At 39.3% G+C, this 22,331-nt stretch overlaps 1 protein-coding gene across 6 annotated transcripts in view; it reads left to right on the top strand.

Moving 5' to 3' along the window:
- The window catches only part of Mxi1 (MAX interactor 1, dimerization protein), a 66,898-nt gene that overhangs the window by 30,599 nt on the left and 13,968 nt on the right, over window positions 1-22,331 (top strand). For all 6 annotated transcript variants that reach the window (XM_090345911.1, XM_090345916.1, XM_090345912.1 and 3 more), the window contains exon 3: window positions 1,268-1,297. In XM_090345911.1, coding sequence (XP_090202037.1) covers window positions 1,268-1,297 — 30 coding nt within the window. The remainder of the gene's footprint in view (window positions 1-1,267; window positions 1,298-22,331) is intronic.

Raw genomic sequence — 22,331 nt, 5'->3', positions numbered from 1 at the left:
TTTTTACATTTGTTGAGGGAGAAGTCCTTTTATTACCTTCCTCAAGATGAAAATCAGTTTATCTTCATCTATGTTACTGGACTTTATGAAACTGCTATGAAAGCAAAGGGTAGACAGGAGACAATCCCAAGTCTAAGCTTTTGCCTTGGAACTTAGATACCGGTAAAATTCCCACAACTAATGAGCGAGCCTGCTGCCTCTACTTTTGGCATGGGGTCCTGTCTCTTCATATCTCTGAGCCTCAGTATTATATTCTTGTTTTTAAAGCAAAGATTGCTACAAGTAGCGGCATACTTCTAATTCTAGCATTTAGGAGTCTGAGGCAGAAAGATGGAAAGTTTGAAGCCAGCCTGGACCACATAGTAGGACTCTGTGTCCAACAAACAGGCTTTAAGTGGTAAAGCCCTGAGTTCAAATATCAGTACCACCAAAGCCAAAGGAAAACATAATTTTAGGGATAAAATGAGACAGGATGTTTTCATTGCTTTACATGTGGTCTAACAGGAGGTGTTCAGTAGATGAGAAGTCTCTTAACAATACTGAGAGGCCAAATGACCACAGCTAACATTTTGAGTTATATATCCTTCTGGTCTTTTTATGTCCTAATTTTATTAATGTACAATACCTTTTCTTTCTATTACTGTATTTTTCTTCCTTGTTTAACTTTTCATATAAAGGGCAGGAATGCTTGCATTGCCTATATCTCTTAGCAATAAGACAAGTGTGTTTCAGTTTCTGTGGTAGCCAAAACTTCCCTTTTTCTCTGTGTTTAAGAGTGAGTAGAAGAGATCTTCACATATAGATCTTAAAAAAATAGGATTATGTCACTGGATACAATATTGAAAATGAACTAAACAACTTGTGAATGGGAATGGGAGGAGAAAACTGGAGAGAGGGGAGAGTGACACTTTCCAAAAAGAAATATACTCTTACCTGACTTACCTAACTGGAACCCCGCTGTACACCACCTTTATAATAACACTTAAAAACATTTTAAAAACAGGATTGCGTATGAGTTCTAACGCTGTCGACAGTCAATAAAGTATAGGGAGAAAAGTAAGTACTGGTATTAATTTTATTAGGGGAACAATTCCTCAGTTTCAGAATATTTGAAAACACAATATTTGAATGACTGGCCCTCATTCTGAGGAGTGAGATTGCAGAGGTCTGATGGTCTTAGTATAGAAGTAGATAAACCCATCTCCTTTTGTGTATCCTGATTATCAAGCATGGCTAATGCTCCATTTTTTTCTTTGTTTTCTTTTAGATCTACACACAATGAGCTGGAAAAGAATCGGTGAGTCAGTAACAAGGTACCACTTTCACTAGGTTTAAAATGAAAACTCACCACTTTATCTGTAAAAATAATGTAATAGTGCAAACGTAGTCATAAGTTTATTTTTTAAAATGCTGCACTTAGTAATCCTATATGAACAGTCCTATTATGAACAATTTAGAAAGTAAGCTTTGTCTATTGTGATGGTCCTGGGGCTTGAACTCAGCCTGGACACTGTCTCTGAGCTTTTCTGCTCAAGGCTAGTACTCTACCACTTGGGTCACAGCTCTACTTCTGGCTTTTTTGGTGCTTAATTCAAGATAAGAGTGTCATGATTTTTCCTGCCCAGGCTGGCTTTGAACTGTGATCCTCACATTTCAGCATCCTGAGTTAGCTAGGATTACAAACATGAGCTGCTGGCGCCCAGCATATACTATCTAAACTAGAAGAAGTAAGAGGTTTTTAAAGTCATTTGAATTTTGGACGTATGGATAGCCTCTTTTATTTCTTTGAGAAAATGTCATTCATGATAGGCTTATAGATTAAATATGGTCTTGATGAAGGATTTAGTTTCTGGAATATTTCATAAACATGACAAATTGGAATACATTGAGTCTTGCTTTACAGTTTGTTGAACACATGAATGAAGGAATGGGCAAATACTTATCAAGCATGAACTATAATGTCATGACCAGGCACGTAGAAGGCTTTACGTAGTCAATACAAGGCTATTTAGAATAGGGATTGCCCAAATGGAACGCAGAGCTTTGTGGGGAGAAGGACCAGTAAGTAATTAAGGTGATACTGTATAGTGTGGTAAGAACGATAATGGCAAAGCAGAGCACACTTTCTGGTAGACACTGAAAGGTGGTTTGGGAAGGCTACTAAAGTTCCCCTTTGAGGAGGCCCTTAGGAAGGGAGCATTGTAGACTAAGGAAATACAAGAAGTTCAGTATGAGTGTAAAAGAGTGGAGCTAGATCAGATGCTGAAGAGTCTGGTTCACAGTATACTGAAGATGACAAGCCCCTTGTCCTAGGAGCAGTAGATAGCAGATAGTCTTGTTAAAATGGATTGCCATATGAGCCGACTGGGGAAGATTGCTTAGGCTACTGAGTGGTAGTTAGGTGAGGGCTACCAGCATCCTTTTGAAAGCTATTGCAGTAATTCAGGAAAGAGATTAAGACATAGAAGCAGACTAAATAAAGACAATATGGAGTGGAAACAATAGAAATTAATAATGAGATGATTTGCCATTTACAGAAAATTGGAAAATAGGAGAATAGGAAACTAAAAGAATTCTAGAGTAACATGATTCATATTTTGGTATAGAGATTAGATTAATCATTGGTTGGAATTTTCTGCAGCAGCCCTCTTCCCCCCCCTTGTTGTTTTGAGGGAGTTTTTTGATGGTGGTGGTAGTACTACAGATTGAACTCAGGCCTCCTGCTCACTAGGCTGGTGCTCTACCATTTGAAACATACCATTAGCCCTGCTTTTTGTGATTTTAGAGGTGGATGCTAGCAGACATTTTTGCCCAGCTTGACCTTGGACTACTGGCTTTCAGATCTCAGCTTCCTGAGGAATGAGGATTACAAGTGTGAATCATCAGTTCCTGGATTGTACCCGCCACTTTTTTTTTCTTTTGTCAGTCATGGGACTTGAACTCAGGGACTGGGCATTGTCCCTGAGCTCTTCAGCCCAAGGCTACGGTCATACCCTTTGAGCCACAGCTCCACTTCCAGTTTTCTGGTGATTAATTGTAGATATAACTCCCACGGACTTTTTAGTGCCCAAGCTGGCTTTGAACCGTGATCTTCGGATCTCAGCCTCCTGAGTAGCTAGGATTACAGGAGTGAGCCACCGTGGCCGGCTGTACCCATCATTTTTGACAAAGATATCATGACTTGCAACTAGAAAGGATCTTGCAAGAAGTAATGTACCCACTACCTGACAAATGTAACTATAACCCCACTATATATCACCCTGACAATAAAATAAAATTATTATTTTTTGCTAGTCTTGGGGCTTGAACCTAGGGCCTGACCACTGTCTTTGGGCTTTTTCAAGGCTAGAACTTTACCACTTGAGCCACAGCACCACTTCCAGCTTTTTCTATGTAAGTGGTACTGAGGAATTGAACCTGGGTCTTCGTGCATGCTAGGTGAGCACTCTACCACTAAGCCAAACTCCTGGCCCTAAAATATAATCATTAAATTAAAGAAATGGAAAGCATATGGAAACACACACAAAAAAAAAATGAAGAAAGGATCTTACAGACGGGCTGGCCTCACTGCCTTGTTACTGGGGAGTGGAGATGTCATATCTTCCTAAAGAGAGTTAGTATAGCCCTTCAGGAAGACTTACTACTTTGTTGGCACATATTCTGCTCACTTCTCCCACTGTGAGAATGGTTGTGGTTGTCTGCTCATAATCTCATCTGCCAAATGACTGTGACTGCCTCACAGGCAAAACTTCATTCAGTGTTGTATCTTCAGTATCCAGCATTTGATGCGTAGATGCTAATGGCTTATTGGGTTTTTTTTTTTTTTGTCTGTTTTAGGGTTGATGTTGTTGTTGTTGTTGGTAGTAGTAGTAGTAGTAGTAGTACTGGGGTTTGAACCCAAGGCCTCCCATTTATTAGGCAGGTGTTCTACTGCTGAGCCAAGTTAATGGTTTAAAGGAGTATCTGGTTGGTTAATGGTGGCAAAAAAAAAAAAAAAGACCAAGAAATGATAGATCTGAGGGGCGGAGTGTGGGTGTGGTACACAGCACAGAGAAGGTAGATAGATAGGCTTTGTTTGTAGTAAAGTTTGTTCCCAAGGAGTTTGGTCTGCCTTGCTCATTTCTGGGAGAAACAGTTTGTCTGAGGGACTCTCATATATCAAAAACCAAAACAAAAACAGCAGGACTGCATGGATAACTTGGAGAGAAAACCAAAACAGAGGCATCATCCTTTTACAGGGTTAACCAAATAGAAGAATGAGACGATGTCAGTGGCTTACACTCAGGAGGCTGAGATCTGAGGATTACAGCTCAGAGCCAACCTGGGTAGAAAAAAGTGTGAGGCTCTTAACTCGAGGAAAAAAGCAAACACCTGGAAGTGGTGCTATGGCTTAGTGGTAGAGATATAGCACAAAAGCTTAGGGACAATACTTAAGCCCCAAGTTCAAGCTCTAGCATAGAGAGAAAAAGAGAGACTGACAGATGTGAGAGACCGAGCTAGGTGCTTTAGAGCTGAGTTGTTTTGCTCAAGCAGCTAACCTACATACTTTATGTAACTAAACCCCAGTGCATGTTGGTATTTCATATAGTTTGCACCTATGGTCAAATTATGCCCTATAATCATGCTGCATCCACATGTTTTACAACTTTTGGCCTCTCTGCTTCATGTTTATGAGTAACCTGTCAGAAAGCAAATGCTATTCTTACATTGAATTTTAAGTAATTCATCCTTGAAGCAATTCATATTCTTGAAAATTTGCCACTCACTTTGTGTATCTTACATTCATGTCATAACATCCAATTTTCCCTTTTAGTTGAGTTCTGAAATTTTATATGTAAAGCTCTCTCAAGTTCATGACTTTTTTCTTTCTTTCTCTTTTTATTTTTTTCCTTAAGGCAAATGTAGAAAGAATAAGAGATTTTTAAATTATCAGGGGCTGGCAGAGTATTCCAGCTGGCTCTTTTAACTAAAACCCTAAGATGGTTGAAGTCCAGGACTGGCTACAAAGAGGCATTAAGTACTAACGTTGATATTCTGACTCTCCCATGTCAGCAGAGCCTACTGCCAGGGATTTTGTGTCTTGAGATATCCAAGTACTTCATTTTAACCTACAATTAACTTCAGTATGGATGTCTACAGCTTGTTAATGAACTATTGAGAGTTTCAGAGCACAAATTCAGATGATTTTTTGGATAGGCTCTGGGTTCTGGATTCTTCTTAAAACTGTATTGGTTATACTGGGCCTGATCTGATGGTTCAGAGTATTTGTAATCTGTGTGTCAGCCCTGTCCCCCAGTTCCATAGTGGGTCGTAGTAGGCCTGTGATGTGGAGGAAAAGCAGAATACCCTTGGATTCCTCAAAAACCTATATGAAGTATCTAGTGGTAAACCTAATGAGTCTTTGAGGTTGAAGAATTAAGAATTTACTTTGTCCGTTAGCTTATCTTATGCATATCTTATGAATTTGATTCTTTGCCAGAGAAGAAACCATTTAATACGGATTTTAGATCGCTTCATTGCCTTTTCATTTTCTTAATTCAAATTACTGATGATGTTTTGAACAGTCAACAACTTTAACAGGACTTTAATGGTCAAGAACCTTAGTGCTGACTGCAGGAGAGACCATTCAGCCTTAATTGCTGTCATTCCATTGAAACAAAGGGCTTATCCTTATTACAAGCTTGGCAAAGCTAGAAAGGCTACATGAGGACGCTGGACTAATGACGCCTTCCAAGGCAGAGCAGCAGAGACTGCGCAGTGTGGTAAGAGGATGCGTGTCCAGTGCGTGTCAACACATACTCTCCTTGTATAAGGATGTTCACATACCTCAGAAGGAAAGATGACCCTGTTTGTGGGATAAGCCCTCACTTTTCACAGAGACTGGGATCCTCCTATTTTCTCTTCTGCTAATAGCAGGAATGATAAGCCTATGCCGCCATAACTGGTTTGTTCTATTGAGGTGGGGTCTTATAAACTTACTTTTGCTTCAGCTGATCTGGAATTGTAATCCTGCCAATCTTAACCTCTGCATAACGTCAGGTGCTCGCTTGCTCGCTTGCTCGCTCGCTTGCTCGCTCCCTCCCTTCCTTCCTCCCTCTCTCCCTTTTTCCCTCCTTTAGTCCCTACCTCTTCCCTTCCATTTCTCTAATCTTCTCCTCTCCTTCCATTTTCCCTCTCCTCTCCCATCCCCTCCCTTAACCTCCCCTCATTTCCCTTCTTCTGCCTCTCTTCCAAACTAGAGATTGAACTCAAGTCCTCTGCCACTTGAAACACATCTCTAACTTTTTAGCTTTTTAGTTTGTTTTTCTCATAGGATCTTGCACTAATTTTGTCTGAACTGGCTCTTATGGTGGCATGTGCCACCATACCCAGGTTGTTTTTGTTTTTGAGTTAAGAGTCGTACGAACTTTTGCTTGGTTGGCCTCAAACTGGAAACCTCCTGACTCCACAGTGGATAGATTACAGGAATGTGCCACCACAATTTGCCTTGACTTTTTTGTCTTTTTTTATTTTTTAAATCTTTTCAGTGGGGGCAAGAGTTTGGCCTAGTGATGGATGAAGACCTGGGCTTGGTTCCTCAGTACTACATACATAGAAAAAGCTGAAAGTGGTGCTGTGACTCAGTGGTGGAGATCTAGTCTTGAGAAAGCCCAAGGACAGTGGTCAGGCCCTGAACTCAAGACCAGGACTGGCAAAAAAAATCTTTTCGTTAATGCTTTGGATTTAAGAAGAATTTCTCTCATGTTCAAAATAATGAAGGTTAATTTCTATCTCATACTACATACTGATGTTGACTCAAAATAAAGCGTAGACTTGGATTTTAGAGTTCACCTATAAAATTTTTAGAAGAAACAATAGGAGTGAATCTTTGTGACCTCAAATTATGCAGTGGTTTCTTATATATAACAGAAAGAGTATATCTAGCAGTAGAAGAAAATAGGGACACTAGACTATCAAAGTTAAAGACATTTGTGGTTGAGTGGTCCAAAGGATATCTTAAGAAGGTTAAAAGACAATTTGAAAAGTAGAAGAAAATACTGAATGGAGATTTATATTCAGGACATATAAAGAACTCTTACAAGTAAATAATAAAAAAGCCAATAATCCAGTCTAAAAGTGGACAAAGATTTTGAATCGACATTCAAATTTTTAGAAAAACTTGCAAATGGCCAGTAGGCATGCTCAGTATCAACAATCAGTGCAAAAAGGCAAATCAAAGGCCAGCAGTTTGGCCTAGTGGTTAAAGTGCTTGCCTAGCATGCATGAAGACCCGGGTTCGATTCCTCGGTACCACATATAGAAAAAAGCTGGAAGTGGTGCTGAGGCTCAAGTGGTAGAGCTCTAGCCTTGAGAAAGTCCAAGGACAGTGCTCAGGCCCTGAGATCAAGCCCAGGACTGGCAAAAAAAAAAAAAGGCAAACCAAAAATAGGAGATCATGCTAACTAGGTTCTCATTAATGCTGTGGACATCCATTCATCATAGCAGTTACCAGTAATGAGGAGAAAGGTCCTGAAAACTCTGGTGCTCTTGGAAGTCTGGCATGCAAAGACCGCTGATGTCATCAATGGCTGATGGTGCAGCCCAAATGATTCAACACTTCGCAGTTACTTGAGACATGTAATTAACTATAGATAGTTTCTCCCATGTGATGCATTTTAGAACAGTATTTTATGATGGAAATCAGTCTATATCATATCTATGCTCATATGTGTATATATTTACATATAGAATAAGCTTGCAGAAAGGTACAATGGTGTTTAAGGTAATTATTTTTTTGTGATTTCTTTTTTAGACAGTAGGAGTCCATTATCACACAGAGCTGTAGAGGATAACTTTCATATAGGATACTAAAGAAGTAACATGTCTTGGACAGGAGAAGACAGTCATTTAGAATTTACTCACGTTTTGTGCTTCTGGAGATTGAACCCCAGACTTCATCAGGCAAAGCCTTTACCATTGAGCTATGTCCCCAATCTTTTATACAATTCTCTTATAAAGCCATTTAAGAATGTAGGTTAACATTGCCAAATAATATGAAAAATAACAGCATCATTTCCAGAAAAACATATAATTGATATATTTATTTTATATGCAAGTAAGTGATTATTCTAGAATAATCGTATTTTTATGGGGGTAAGAATGCTGTAAACTGCAGACAACTGAAAATAGCTGCCAGAGATAGGCACCTGTTAGAGTTAGAAATGCATGTTTCATGAGATACAGATGAAGTAATGGGTGGGATTTGGAGATAAAATGCATAGTTTAATAGAGAAAGTGTAGCTAGGATAGTTACACATCTTAAATGCATTTTTAAATGAATTTTTGTCTAGATACATTCATAGTTTCTATAGTGACCTTTGGCAGAAATAGCTCATTAAGATTAAACTCTTGCCAGGAGTGTGGCCTAGTGTTAGGGTGCTTGCCTAACATACATGAAGCCCTGGGTTCGAGTCCTTGGTATCTTATACACAGAAAAGGCTGGATTATGGCTCAAGTGGCAGAGTGCTAACCTAGAGCAAAAAGTGTCCAAGGATAGTGCCTAGGCCCTGAGTTCAAGCTCCAGGACTGGCAAAAAAAAAAAAAAAAAAAAAGACTAAAGTCTCTACTCCTTGACCAGGCTGAACAGTGGCTGACTCAGACAAAGGCTGCTACAAACCATCTTCATCTGCCGATTCATGAAGTTTAAATTGAGTCTAAAATGATGCATGGGAAAGGATGAGCTCATTAAGTCTTTAAAACTAACCCTGAAATTTCATTTGAAATTGTAAATCTGAGATCACATGCAGACGTAAACAAGTAATTAAGCTCAGTGTTGAATAATTGGTGTGGTGGTTATAGCAAAGGCTCAGTGTTTTTATCCAAGAATTTGGAGAGCTGTGGGTCAGTAAAGCTGAAACTCCTGTAAAAAAGCACCTCTTACCAAACTATAAATTTATAATTCAAAAAAACCCCACAAAGTTTAATGTTTTCCGTATATAGTTTAGATGATAACAGTGTATGTAGTTATTTTATGTGAAGCTTTGAAGAATGTTTTTAAATACAAAACTGGTTATGCCCATAGTTATGATGTTCATAATTATACAGCAAAATTATACTTTTTGCTAAATTTTTTAGTATATATGGTGAATTAGTAATGCCATCTAAATACTGTAGTAAATACTGAATGTTTAAAACTAATAAAATATTCACATACCTTTTTCTTATTTCCTTTTGCTCTTTTCTTTCCTGGCCAGTCCTGAGGTTTGAACATGGCCAGAACACTGTCCTTGGGCTTTTTCAGGGCTAGAGATCTACCACTTGAGGCACAGTACCACTTTTGGCTTTTCCTATATATGTGGAACCAAGGAATCAAATCCAGGTCTTTGTGCATGCTAGGCAAGCACTCTACCACTCGTCCACACTCCTACCCCCATCTTTGTTCTTTCCTTCTTTAAAAGTAACCGAATTTAGCTCAGAGTCTCAAACTCTCACCAGCTTTTTCACTCTTGACTTATACCTCTGCTTCTAGCTTTTTGCTAATTAATTGGAAAACGTCTCTTGGATTTGTCTGCCTAGGCTAGTTTTGAACGTTGGTTCTTTGATCCACCTCCTGAGTAGCTAGGATTAGAGGCATAGGCCACCAGCCTCACTTATCTTTTTCTTAAACTAATATAAACACATTTCTATTCTAGTACAAATTCTGGTAGTTATAGCAGAGGAGTGTGTATGTGTGTGTGTGTGTTGTGTACTTTAAGTATATAAGTATATATGTATGTAAATCTTTTTATTAGATGAGAGATTTCTTTAGTATGGGGCTTGAACTTGGCCTGGGTGCTGTCCCTGAACTCTTCAGGTCAAGGCTGCTGCCCTACCCTGGAGCCAAGCCCCACTTCCCATTTTCTAGAGGTTAATTGGAGATAAGAGTCTCAGGTCCTTTTGTGCCCGGGGTTGGCTTTGAACCTTGATCCTCAGATCTTGAGTAGCTAGGATTACAGCCACTGCGCCAAGCTTATATTTATGTTTTTAAAATGAAGAGATTCAGATGCTTTTATTGTTTAACTGTTGTGAGAAAGAGGAGTATTATACATTTTTTCTGCTTATTTAGAAAATGATATAAATTGAAAGTCCACTAAGTTACTAGTGAAAACCTTCAGGCCTAAACAAGGATTCAGTAATGAGAAGAGAATTGTTAAATATCGTTATTTGCTAACTAGCTTTGAAGACAAATTAATTCAGCTCTGGGACAGACATGACATATTGTCTACATACATATCTTACATATTGGAAAAAGTTGGAACTTAATTTATAAGTAAATGACTTCCTGTTTTGTTTTTATTTTGAGGAAAGCTAGTGGAGGAAGACAGATTTTAATACTAAACAATGTGTAGTAAATTATCAAAAAGGTATCAAGAATTCAACACAGATGGCTTTTTTGAGGCTATGTAATACATTGATATGACAATTATGCCAGAAGTAAAAATAAAAACAGAATTTTTTTCTTTTATCTCTACAGCTGATAGTCTTAAGATGTTACTTATACAACCGTTGGGGGGTCTTACTTTTCTTGGCTGTGGAAGGAAGAAACCAGCTGGGTGTGGTGGTACATGTCTGTAGTTTCAGCTATTTGGGAGGCTGAAGGCAGATTATCATAGCATGATACTGTAGTTATAACCCTGAGGTATTCATTTATATTTTATTCTGAGTGTTGGTCATAGGGCTTGAACTTAGGGCCTGGGTGCTGTCCCTGACTAATAAATATTAAGGATTATATCCCTTTTGGAAAACTATTTACTACTCATTTCTAAGGAGATATGTAGTAAGTTAATCTGTAAATGTTATTATATTCTAGTTCTTTCCCTCTCTTTTAATTCATTTCTTCTGTCTCCCTCCCTCCCTTCTTTCCTTCCTCCCTCTTCTTATTTTTTCTCCCTTTCTCTTTCTTATTCCTTCCTTTAGGTCTGTTTCCATCTCTTCCATTTTCCTACCCTTGTTCTTTTCTTCTCTTCCTTATCCCCTTCCCTTTATTTGTATATTTTCTCAAGCTCCTGAAATCCCCCTTTTTTTTTTGCCAGAGACCAGGATTCATATTCAGTACTTACCTCTTGAACCATGTCTCCAATCTTGAGAAATCCTGTTTTTAATAATAACTGTATTTTGTTGCTGTATCTAATCAGTCACTTTTAAGGTACTCTAGTAATAACTAGATGAAGTGTGCCAAAGGAGGGGGAAAAAGCATACCTTTATGTAAAACAAAAGACCCTTAGCTTATCTCATCTAAAACTTCGTAAACATTCTCAAGAGAAAGTAGCCACAGGTCAGTAAATTGGAATCTTTCCTCCTTGTTATTTGGACAATAAAAGTAACTTTCCAATAATACACTCACTGCATCAATAATCTGCCAAATGCATTAAAAATGTTAGGACATCTCCATTTTTTAATTTAAGTTTTCATTCTCATTGGCTAAGAATGGCTGGAAATCAGTTTTACTGACTGTATTTACTAGGAATTTATACCCTTTAATTGCAGTCTTCAGTCTCATGTCCCTTATCCATACATAACACTTACCCTAGTAACTATTCAAACCCTTTTTTCCCCCCAACCATTCTCACAAAGGATAGGGCAAAAGCACAGAGTTACTGGGTAACTAAAATCACATTCTAGTCTACACATTAGTCTCTGCTTCTCTAAAATAAGGTATTAGAATTAAGTCCTCTGTAAGATGCCTTTGAAGGACTGACACTGCTCAGCAGTTGAACATTTGGCCAATGTGCTTGAGGCCATGGGGTTGACCCCTAGCACAGTGAAAAAGAATTCATCTAAGATGATTTCCTTCCATCCAAAATAGTCCTAAAATTTCCATTATCCTAGTCCCACTTTTTACTTTCAAATCTAGTCTGAGTTGTTAGAGAGTCATGGCCTAAGTGTCAGAGCTGATGCTTAGCAAATGAGAGGCCCCGTGTTCATACTCGAGTAACTCATACATACACATATCTTGAAATCTAGTTTTGATCCAAGGACCTATCTCCCATTTCATAGCTGAAGGTATCTCTTGCATACACTTGTGACTTTTCTTGTTCTGAGAATGTGGATGTTCAAGTTTCTTCATCGGCAGTATTTTTTTTTATTTGCTTATTTACTCACTTATTGCAGTGCTGGTGGTCAGTGACTTCCTAGCCTTATGCATAATAGGCTGTCATCTGTATTTTCTACCTGGTGCTGTATGCTGTATCCCAAACCCCTTCTGAATTGTCCTCAAGCACAGAGAGAGGGGAGATGGGAAATGCCAAAAAGGTTCATAGTCAAAATGTGTGTAATCTATACTTAGCTTCAGACAAAAAGGATCACATAAGTTTGTATATACAGTAAATTTAGACTGATTTCTAAAGAAGGACCTCAAAAACAAACAAAAAAAGACATGTACTTATCAAAATTGGGTTGAGGTAGTGAGATTCAATAGTAAACTATCATGTTAATTTTTTTTCTTTGGGGTTTTGTGGCAAGAGTGCTTGTGAACCTAAGGGAAATTTTTTTTAGTTTTAACTATTGCCCTATCCACTCATTTCCATAGATTATAAAGGAGAAAGAAATGTTAGAAAACTATGCAGTCTATCCTCAAAACTTAAGCCCTTGAACATTATGTGCCCACCAAGCTGCTTAGTGACTAAGGCAGGATGAAAGCCTAGGTTCTCTGATTTCTTGTACTTGATTTTCGTACTGTCTTCAGGATATAGCATATTTTTCACAAAGCTTTTCCTGACCATCAAAGTGAGCTTTCAACATTCTTTAGGGTTAAGGTTAACTCTGTCACTTACATGACTTTAACCCACACTACTTCATGCTATCGTTTTCCCTCTCCGTAGACCAGATGTGTTCGTTCTAGATTGTATGCACATCATGAGGGCGTTGTAACTTACTTGTGTTTGTATATGACACGGTACTTTGTGCTCAGTATTCAAGGTAAGTACCTTGACGAACAGGTACTTCGTGAGTTAAAAATGAATGCTTTTGTAGCATAGCTTGCTATGTTAGATTAAGAGAAGAGGAAAGAAAAAAGAAAAAAACCAAAAACCCGTAAATACCAAGTGAGAAACATCGATGTGCTCTCTTTGTGTGTCTGAGTGTGCGTGTGTGTGTGTGTGTGTGTGTGTGTGTGTGTGTGTGTGTGTGTGTGTGTGTGTGTGAAACTTGCCACTTGAAGATAGAAAGTATTTTAGGAAGGCATGTAGAGAGTTATTTGCAACCCTACAAACATCTTTCCTTTCCAAGGAAAATAGTTTTGTTCTCTACTGCTGCTTCAGAGAACAGTTTGTCCCCATAAGGGATCGTAGGTAACACGAGCCACAGTGCAAAAATGTGGCGATTGTGCCCCTGATGGGCCCTCTACTCTGGTTGGGGTATGTGAGAACACGCCTCTGGGCTGGGACTGTTTTACAGATGAGGGCACATTTCTTTCCATATTTGATCGGTACCAGTGACCAAGAAATTCAATTGTGTATGCAAGTTTTTGCTGTAAGTAGCAGAGAAGTGTGGCAGATCTTTTGTTGTTATAGTTAGAAAACATTTCTTCAGGTTGGGTGAATTTTCCACATCTTGCCTTTGAGAAATTGCCATCCAATTCTATAACTTACTATTAATGTCTTAACTAAATTTTGGATTGCTTTTGAGACAGATTCTTCTCTGTGGTTTTCATCTGCAGTTGTGTGGATCCTATTGCTTCTGATTATTATTATTTTTTTTTTTAGCTCTTTGACATCATTAAAAGGCAAGGCAGTAGACTTAAACAACTAGATGGAAATTTCCATCTCAGCTAGAATAGCATTCTTAGGCAGGGCCTTAGGAAGACTTATTCTTGTTTTTTGAAAAGCTAATGTTACTTTGTTTAGAATTAATAGCTTTAGGAAAGCATCATGGGATGCTGTGACTTTATAAATGCTGCGAGCCCTAGAGCTTGTTTTTGCAGTGATCCACTGATGTTTAACAGGTGTGCATCTGGAGCCATTCTCATGTCACCCAATTTAAAAGGGTGTGTGTGTGCAATTACATATACTCATATACATCTTTATATCTTTATAAAGATAGATCTTTTTGTTTAAAGAAAATGAAATTTGGGCCTGGAGTTTGGCCTAGTGGTAGAGTGCTTGCCTAGCATGCACAAAAACCCAGGTTCAATTCCTTGGCACCACATACATAGAAAAAGCTGGAAGTGGTGCTGTGGCTCAAGTGGTAGAGCTCTAGCCTTGAGAAAGCCCAAGGGCAGTTCTTGAGAAAGCCCAAATACAGTGCTCAGGCCCTGAGTTCAAGCCCCAGCACTGGCAAAAAAAAAAAAAAGTAAAGAAAAGAAAGAAATTTGTCTCATTTAAAAGCTGTGAAATAAGTAAAGATGAATGAGTGTGTATGTGTATATGTGTATACATGTGCTAGTACTAGAGCTTGAGCTCAGCCTGTGCACTGTTCTTTAGCTTTTTCACTGAAGGATGGCCCTCTATCACTTTAGCCACACCTCCACTTCCAGCTTTTTTGCTGGTTAATTGCAGATCTCATGGATTTTTCTGCCTGGGCTGGCTTTGAACTGTGATTCTCAGATCTCAAGACTCTGAGCCACTGGTACTCAGCTTGAAGATGAGCTTATTAAGTAGGAAATGAGCTGTAACTAGTAAATTTCAAATACAGTACATTGGACTTGTTCTGTGGATATTTTTTGTTAGAAAGTTAAAAGGCATTTATGATTAGCATATCCTGATATAGTATTCTTAGAAGGGAAGGTGTTAGTGGTTGCTCTCCTCTACTCTTGAAATTGTAAATGTTTAATTTCCGTCTGGAGACTTTTTATATAAATTTGCTTATTATAAGTTATTCTTTACATATTATCATTTTATTTATTTTTTTTGCCAGTCCTGGGCTTGGGCTCAGGGCTTGAACACTGTCCTTGAACTTTCTCAAGGCTAGCACTCTACCACTTGAGCCTCAGCACCACTTCTGGCTTTTTGCTATGTATGTGGGATACTGAGGAATTGAACCCGGGTCTTTGTGCATGCTAGGCAAGCACTCTACCACTAGGCCAAACTCCTGGCCCCCCTGCATATTATCATTTTAAAACAAACTTTTTTAAATCTGCCGTAATCAAACAATATTTTTATTTTAACAATTATGATAAAAAAATTAGTAATACTTGCATGGAATAGAGAAATGGTTTTTACCACCAACAAACTGGAAGTAGAACTGTGACTCAAGTGGTAGAATGCTAGCCTTGAGCTGAAGAGCACATAGGGACAGCACCTAGGACCAGAATTCAGGCCCCATGACTAACAACATTAACAATTTTAAAAAAGATTGTTAAAAAAGATTTTTTTTGCTTTTGTTTTTGCTAGTCTTGGTGCTTGAACTCAGGGCTGAGCACTGTCCTTGGGCTTTTTCCTCAAAGCTAGCACTCTACTACTAGAGCCACAGCACCACTTCCAGTTTTTTTCTATGTATTTGGTACCGAGGAATTGAACCCAGGTTTTTGTGCATGCTAGCAAGCACTCTACCACTAGGCCAAACTCCCGGCCCCAAAAGATTGTTTTTTGTTTTGTTTTCTCAGTCGTGGAGCTTGAACTCTGGGCCTACGTGTTATCCCTGAACTCTTCAGCTCAAAGCTACAGCCCTACCCCTTGAGCCACTATGCCACTCCTGGTTTTCTAGTGGTTAATTGGAGATAAAAGTCTCATGGACTTTAGTGCCTGGGCTGGCTTTGAACCTCAATCCTCAGATCTCAGCCTCTTGAGTCGCTAGGATTACAGGTGTGAGCCACCGTGCCCAGGGCAGAAAATTGGTTTTTAAAACACTGTCTGGAATATAGTATTGGTTTAGTTAGTGCTTCAGTTTTTAAATATTTTTTTAATAGAACTGGAGGTATGGCTCAAGTGAGTGGTATCCTTGAGCAAAAAAAGAGATATTACCCAGGCCCTGAGTTCAAAGAGTAGCACACACATGGAAAAAATATTGCTATTGTTTTTTAATGGTGGTCCTTTAATGAATAAGCCTTTGAAAATAAGAACTTCATTATCTTTCTGTGTTTAAATTTGGATGTGGAAAGCCGGAACGCAGACATGTACTTGACTTTGGCACCTTCACTCTGCAATATGAACCCATCTAGTCAAGTGCAGATTCGTGAAGTTTCTCAACATTTGTTTTGGAGAGAGGCAATACTGAGCTTTAAACTTGGGGCCTTAAACTTGATTCAGCTTGCTTGCTCAACTGGCACCCTACCACTTGAACTGTGCCTTTAGTCTGGTTTCTTTTCTTTTCTTTTTTTTTCCTGTTCCTGAGACTTAAACTGTCATCCTGGGTACTATACCTGAGCTCCTTTTGCTCAAAGCTAACACTCTGGCACTTGAGCAACAGTGCCACTTCTGGCTTTTTCTGTGATTTAATTGGAGATTAGAGTCTCGAAGGAAGAGGCGCTGTGGCTCAAGTGGTAGAGCGCTAGCTTGAGCTTAAGAGCCCAGGGACAACTTCTAGGCCCAGAGTTCAAGTCTTACAACTGACCAAAGAAAAGAAATTTAGAAAAAAAATGGTCTCGAAGATTTTCTTGCTGGTGGGCTGCCTTTGAACCAGAATCCTCAGATCTGAGCCTCCTGAGTAACTGGGATTATAGGCATGAGCCACCAATGCCCAGCTTATAGCCTACCTTCTTTTGCTAGTTAATTGGAGATAGAGTCTCACAGACTTCTCTGTCTTGCCTGTCCTTGAACCATAGTCTTTTGGATCTGAGCTTCCTAAGTAGCTAGGATTAGAGGTGCGAACTTACTACCTCCCTGGCTTCTCAGCATTTGTTTTTATATTTTTTTATTGTCGGGGTTAATGTATAAAGGGCTTACAGTTACATTTGCCAGATGCTTCTCAGCATTTTAAATAGAGCTTGGAGAACTTGAGTAAGGAGAAGGTGGATACTATTACAGCTCCAGCAGTGGTGAGAAATAATAGTTAAGATCTTTTAGTAGCAGTTTTTGTGTGCGTGGTTTTTGTTTTGTTTTGTTTTGTTGGCCTATCCTGGGGCTTGAACTCAGGGTCTGGGCACTGTCCTTGGACACTTTTTGCTCAAGGCTTGTGTTCTTCCATTTGAACCACAGCACCACTTACAGCCTTTTCTGTGTATATGGTACCAAGGAATTGAACCCAGGGCTTTGTGCATGCTAGGTGAGCACTCTACCACTAGGCTGTGCTCCCGGCACCTTAGTAGTTTCATTATTCATATTTTGAACTCTCTCTCCAACACTTTCCTCTCCTCTTACCCTTTGCTCTTTTGGGTGATGTAACTAGGAAGTCCTGAGAATTTGATGTAGTATTTCCTTGGTCATTTGATCTTGGAAAAAGAAAAACTTTTTTTTGTCTCATGTGAGACTTGAATCTGGGCACTGTCCCTGAACTCTGCTGCTCAAGGCTAGCACTCCACCACTTTGAGCCACAATACCACTTTCGATTTTTTGAGTGGTTATTTGGAGGTAGGAGTTTCATAGGGACTTTTCTTCTCAGGCTGGCTTTGAACCATGATCCTTGGATCTCTGCCTCAGTCTTGAAATTTTAGGGATTGTTTTGAGCTTCTTTTGAGCACTCAGTCTAGAATGACTAATAATAAATCATTGTAAAGTCTGTATGTGAATATCTCTTAACTGTCCTGTGTATCATTAATCCCAAGATCATGTGTTTTTCTCTTTTTAATTCAGAATCTTTGGGTGGTCATAAGAGTTCATTTGAAGTGGCTTAGTTCCTGGCACTGACAAAGAACTCCTAAAGATAATTACAGATCAACTGACAAGCACTTATTAGGCATTGGACTGTGTGCTAGTTACTGTGGATAAGACAAGACCCTGCTCTTGAGGATTTATTGTCTGACTAGATAGAGACAAAAGATATTATTTTGAAAGTGTATAATTAGTGCTGAGTTATGTGTCAGGTGGGGGCTGAGGTAAACTGCTAGCAGGAGGTAGCCTGATGGAAGCGAGTGTGAACAGCTTAGTTATGAACTATTATTTCTGTTATATGGATGGTTCTCCCTAGGAGTTTGCCAAAATTGCCATGCTTACAGTATGTTTCTTTGAAAGGGCTTTCAGGAAGAAATGTTGTATTTGAATTTTTCTTATTTTTTAATCATGGAAGCATAATGTACCACTTACTCTGGGATGAAAGTGAACTTGTTATTTAGGAAGGATAAAATGTATTAGGATCTAAAAGTACACCTAGAGAATGTGGGTCAGCTTTTTTTTATTCTCATAATTTATTGTTTGCCTTCCTACTATGTCTCTAATGACAGCTAAACAGCATTGTCTTTTTTATGTGTGGGCCAGTTCCTAGGACTTGAACTCAGGACCTGCACATTGTCCTTGAGCTTTTTTTCTTAATGCTAGCACTCTACCACTTGAGCCATAGTTTTACTGGCAACTTTTTGGTGGTTCCTTGGAAATGAGAGTGTCATGGACTTTTCTGCCCAGGCTGACTTTGAACCATGATCTTCAGATCTTAAGTTTCCTGAGTAGCTAGGATTACAGGTAAGCCACTAGCACCTGGCAGCCATTTTTAATGGCTGTATTTTCCCTTATCAAGAGGTGTCTGCTGTGGCTCTCCCTTTAATAGGGTGTGTGTTGCTGCAGGCCCAAGAGTCTTAAGTGAATACAACCAGAAATTCCACCTAGTGTGGATTAGTTGTCTATAGTGGGGTGGAAGGGGGGAGTTTCTCCAGAATTTCCTAAATGTCATTCTCTTTTGGATCACGATTGAAGATGTTCATTTGATTTCTAGTAGGCTACAATAAAGAGCCTAGTCATGTTAAATTTCCACACAGGGATATCTCGTGTTCATCTAAAAGGTGAAGTTGACAAGTGAGTTTTGGTATTCCAAACCAGCTCTTTTTCACAGAAAAAATACTTTTTTTTGGTAGGTCATGGGGCTTGAACTCGGCTCTAAGCTCTTCAGCTTAGAGCTACTGTCTTACCCCTTCAGTCACAGCCCCACTTCCCCTGTCCTGGTGATTAATTGGAGATAAGAGTCTCGGGTTCTTTAGTGCCCCGGCTGGCTCTGAACCTCGATCCTTAGGTCTCAGCCTCCTGAGTAGCTAGGATTATAGGCATGAGCCACCATGCCCAGCTAAAGTACTTTTTCTTTTGTGCGGATCCTGGGGCTTAAGCCTTGGGTCCCGTCCCTGAGCTTTTATGCTCAAAACTAGGGTTATACCACTTGAGCCACAGCTCCACTTTCAGCTTTTGGGTGGTCATTTGGAGGTAAGTTTCACAGACTTTCCTGACCTGGCTGGCTTCGAACTGCAATTCTCAGTTCTCAACCTCCCGAGTAGGTAGAATTATAGGCTTGGGCCACTGAGCTCTGGGCACGTGGCTTTCCAGTTCTTTAATTCCTTCAGGAATTAGAGCAAAGCTGACTTGTTAAAATTATCTAAAATTAAATGATACAGATATAAACTTTCAAATCTAGAAATGTAGTGACTAAATTAGAATAAGGATAGTTTGAAAAGTAAGAAAAAATACACTTAGATTTCTTTACCAAAATCATTCTGATTAAAATGAAGGAAACATGGAAAAGAAATTTTCAGACTGAGGAAATAAAAAGATAGCAATGTGTTATGTGTATGTGGTGGTTGTTGTGGAGGACTCCACGAGCCATCCCTGGGCCACTGACGAACACCACACTGTCCTTCTCATCATTGGTGTGACCAGCTGTGGCATTTTTTTTTCTCTAGGATTGTCATATTTTTCTCTAGGATTGTCATATCTGTATCTTTTAAAGTTCTCCAGCCTGGTTGACCGTTATTCCTTTACAGAACAGCTTGTATTTAGCAAATCTGTTAAGAGAGAGAGAGAGAGAGAGAGAGGGAGGGAGGGAGGGAGGGAAGAAGGGGGGGAGGGAGGGAGGGAAGAAGGGGGGAGGGAGGGAGGGAGAGGGAGGGCGGGCGACAAAGGCAAGAAGAAAAGATAATTCAGTCTCTTCTAAATAAGAATCTCTTTCAATTAGAAATTTCATCTTTACAGTGAAAGCATTTGTAAACATAACATAGAAAGAGCGGAATAACTTTACAGGACTGCTATTTTTGTCCTGGAGAAGGCTTTTCCTAAAGAGAATTTGGTGACATTGGACTCTTTGGGCCATCTTGAAAGCAGCTGGGATTTCTTGCCTCATGTGTTAGTCACATGAGAGGGAGCATGGCTCTGCCAACTTTCAAAGTTTAAGAAATACTGGTGTTTTCAGAAGAAAATACTAAATAAATATTGGGTCTTAGCTGAGTACTTGGGGGTTCATGCCTATATTCTTAGCTACTCAGGAGGCCGAGATCTAAGGAATGCAGTTCAGAGCCAGTCCTTGCAGTAAAGTCTGTGAGACTTATTATTATTATTATTGTTATTACCATTATTATCATTTATCATTATCATCATCAGTATTATTTTTATTTTCAGTCCTGGAGCTTGAACTTGGGACCTGTCTCTGAGCTTCTTTTAGCTCAAGGCTAGCACTATAACATTTTGAGCCACAGCATCACTTCCAGCTTTTTCCAGGACTTCATGCATGCTAGGCAAGCACTCTACCGTGATGCCACATTCCCAGTCCCTCTGTGAGACTCTACCTCAAAAAAAAAAAACAAAACCAAACACACAAAAAAACTATTCAGAAAAGGCCAGAAGTGGCACTGGCTTGAGCAAAGGAGCTCAGTCCCCAGGCCCTAAGTTCTTCAAGCCCTAGAACTGACACACACACACACACACGCACACACACACACACACACACACACACACACACACACACACACACGCGCGCACACGGCCTTATTTTCACCATCTGAAAAGATCCTTCATGTAGCCTTTCTTCTATGAGGTAAAAGACGTTGGTGATACAGGATGCATCAGGCCTTTCATCCCACAGTATCTGAAAGGAAATGGAGTTAAACTTGGCAGTTAATCTCCACAATTTTTTGTCTTTATTCTCTTGTTGGTAGTTTCTTAGACGAGAACCACAACACTGCTGTAAGAAATAGTCAAACTGTGTTAATAATATTGAAAATGGGTCCCTGGGCCTAGTTCTTTTTTCCAAATCCATGAAACTACATTCGTTTTTGAGATTGCTCTTCTGAGTTCCTAAGGGAATCAAAGTATACAGTTGCCATTTACTTATCAGTTAACAAAAACGTGAAAATAAAACTTGGGAAGCTGTCCATGAACAAGAAACTGTAATAGTGTGGAGCTGAGACTACAATCAATATAAAAAAAAACAAAACTGCTCTTTGATAGGCCAGGAGTTTGGCCTAGTGGTAGAGTGCTTGCCTAGCATGCACCAAGACCTGGGTTCGATTCCTCGGTACAACATTCATAGAAAAAAGCCAGAAGTGGTGCTGAGGCTCAAGTGGTAGAGCCCTAGCCTTGAGAAAGTCCAAGGCCAGTGCTCAGACCCTGAGCTTAAGCCCAGGACTGGCAAAAAAAAAAAAAAACCTGATCTTTGAGTCCTCTGGTTTCTGAACATTTCAAGAGATTCAGATTAATATAAATATAAGCAAACAAATATAAATAGATAAAAACAAATCACAGGCTTTAATCCTGCAATACAGTGATAACTTGAATCTACTCTTTCACTAGATAAAAGTTTACCTTTCAGGATGGTGGTTCATATCTATAATCCCAGCTACTCAGGAGACTAAGATCTGAGGATCCATGTTCAAAGCCAGCCAAGGCAGGAAAGTTCATGACACTCTTCTAACCAACTAAACCAAAAAAAGCTGGAAGTAAGCAACTTGAGTTGTAGCACAAATGATAGAGAACTAATTTTGAGCAAAAAGCTCCGGGACAGTGCTCAGGCCCTGAGTTCAAGCCCCAAGACTGGCACAATAAATAAATAAGTAACTAAATATATTAGGACATTATTGTAAATATTGTTAGCCTATTGAACACCTTTCCCTTCACAGAGGGTTTTAAGCAGAACAGTAGTTCTTACATCATGTTTACATTCTACGTGCCTGAAATTGCCCATGTGTGCCCTGTGGGTTACCAAGGGATTGTGCTGTCCTGCAGTGGGGACGAGCTGCTATTAGGCTGGACTCTCCCCAGCAGGGACTCAAAAGACTCGCCTTCACTGGGGCCCTTATGATCAGAAGAGAAACAAACTGGTAAGGTACCGTGGAAGAGAACACTGAGAACAGTTAAGTCATTTAGAAATAAAAAAATATACTCAAACATCAATTCTCTGTCATTATCAGGAAATTGTAGCATATTTTAAATTCTGTGAATTTTATTTTTCCAGGAGTTCCAAATGGCTGCTAAAAATGTTTTTCGGCATTAATCGAACAGAACAAAACAAAACACATTAACCAACAATTGCTC

The sequence above is a fragment of the Megascapheus bottae genome, chromosome 15 (genome assembly GCF_031878675.1).
Source record: "Megascapheus bottae isolate mThoBot1 chromosome 15, mThoBot2.hap1, whole genome shotgun sequence".
NCBI classification, from domain to species: Eukaryota; Metazoa; Chordata; class Mammalia; order Rodentia; family Geomyidae; genus Megascapheus; species Megascapheus bottae.
This window is presented reverse-complemented; position numbering and strand designations above follow the sequence as displayed.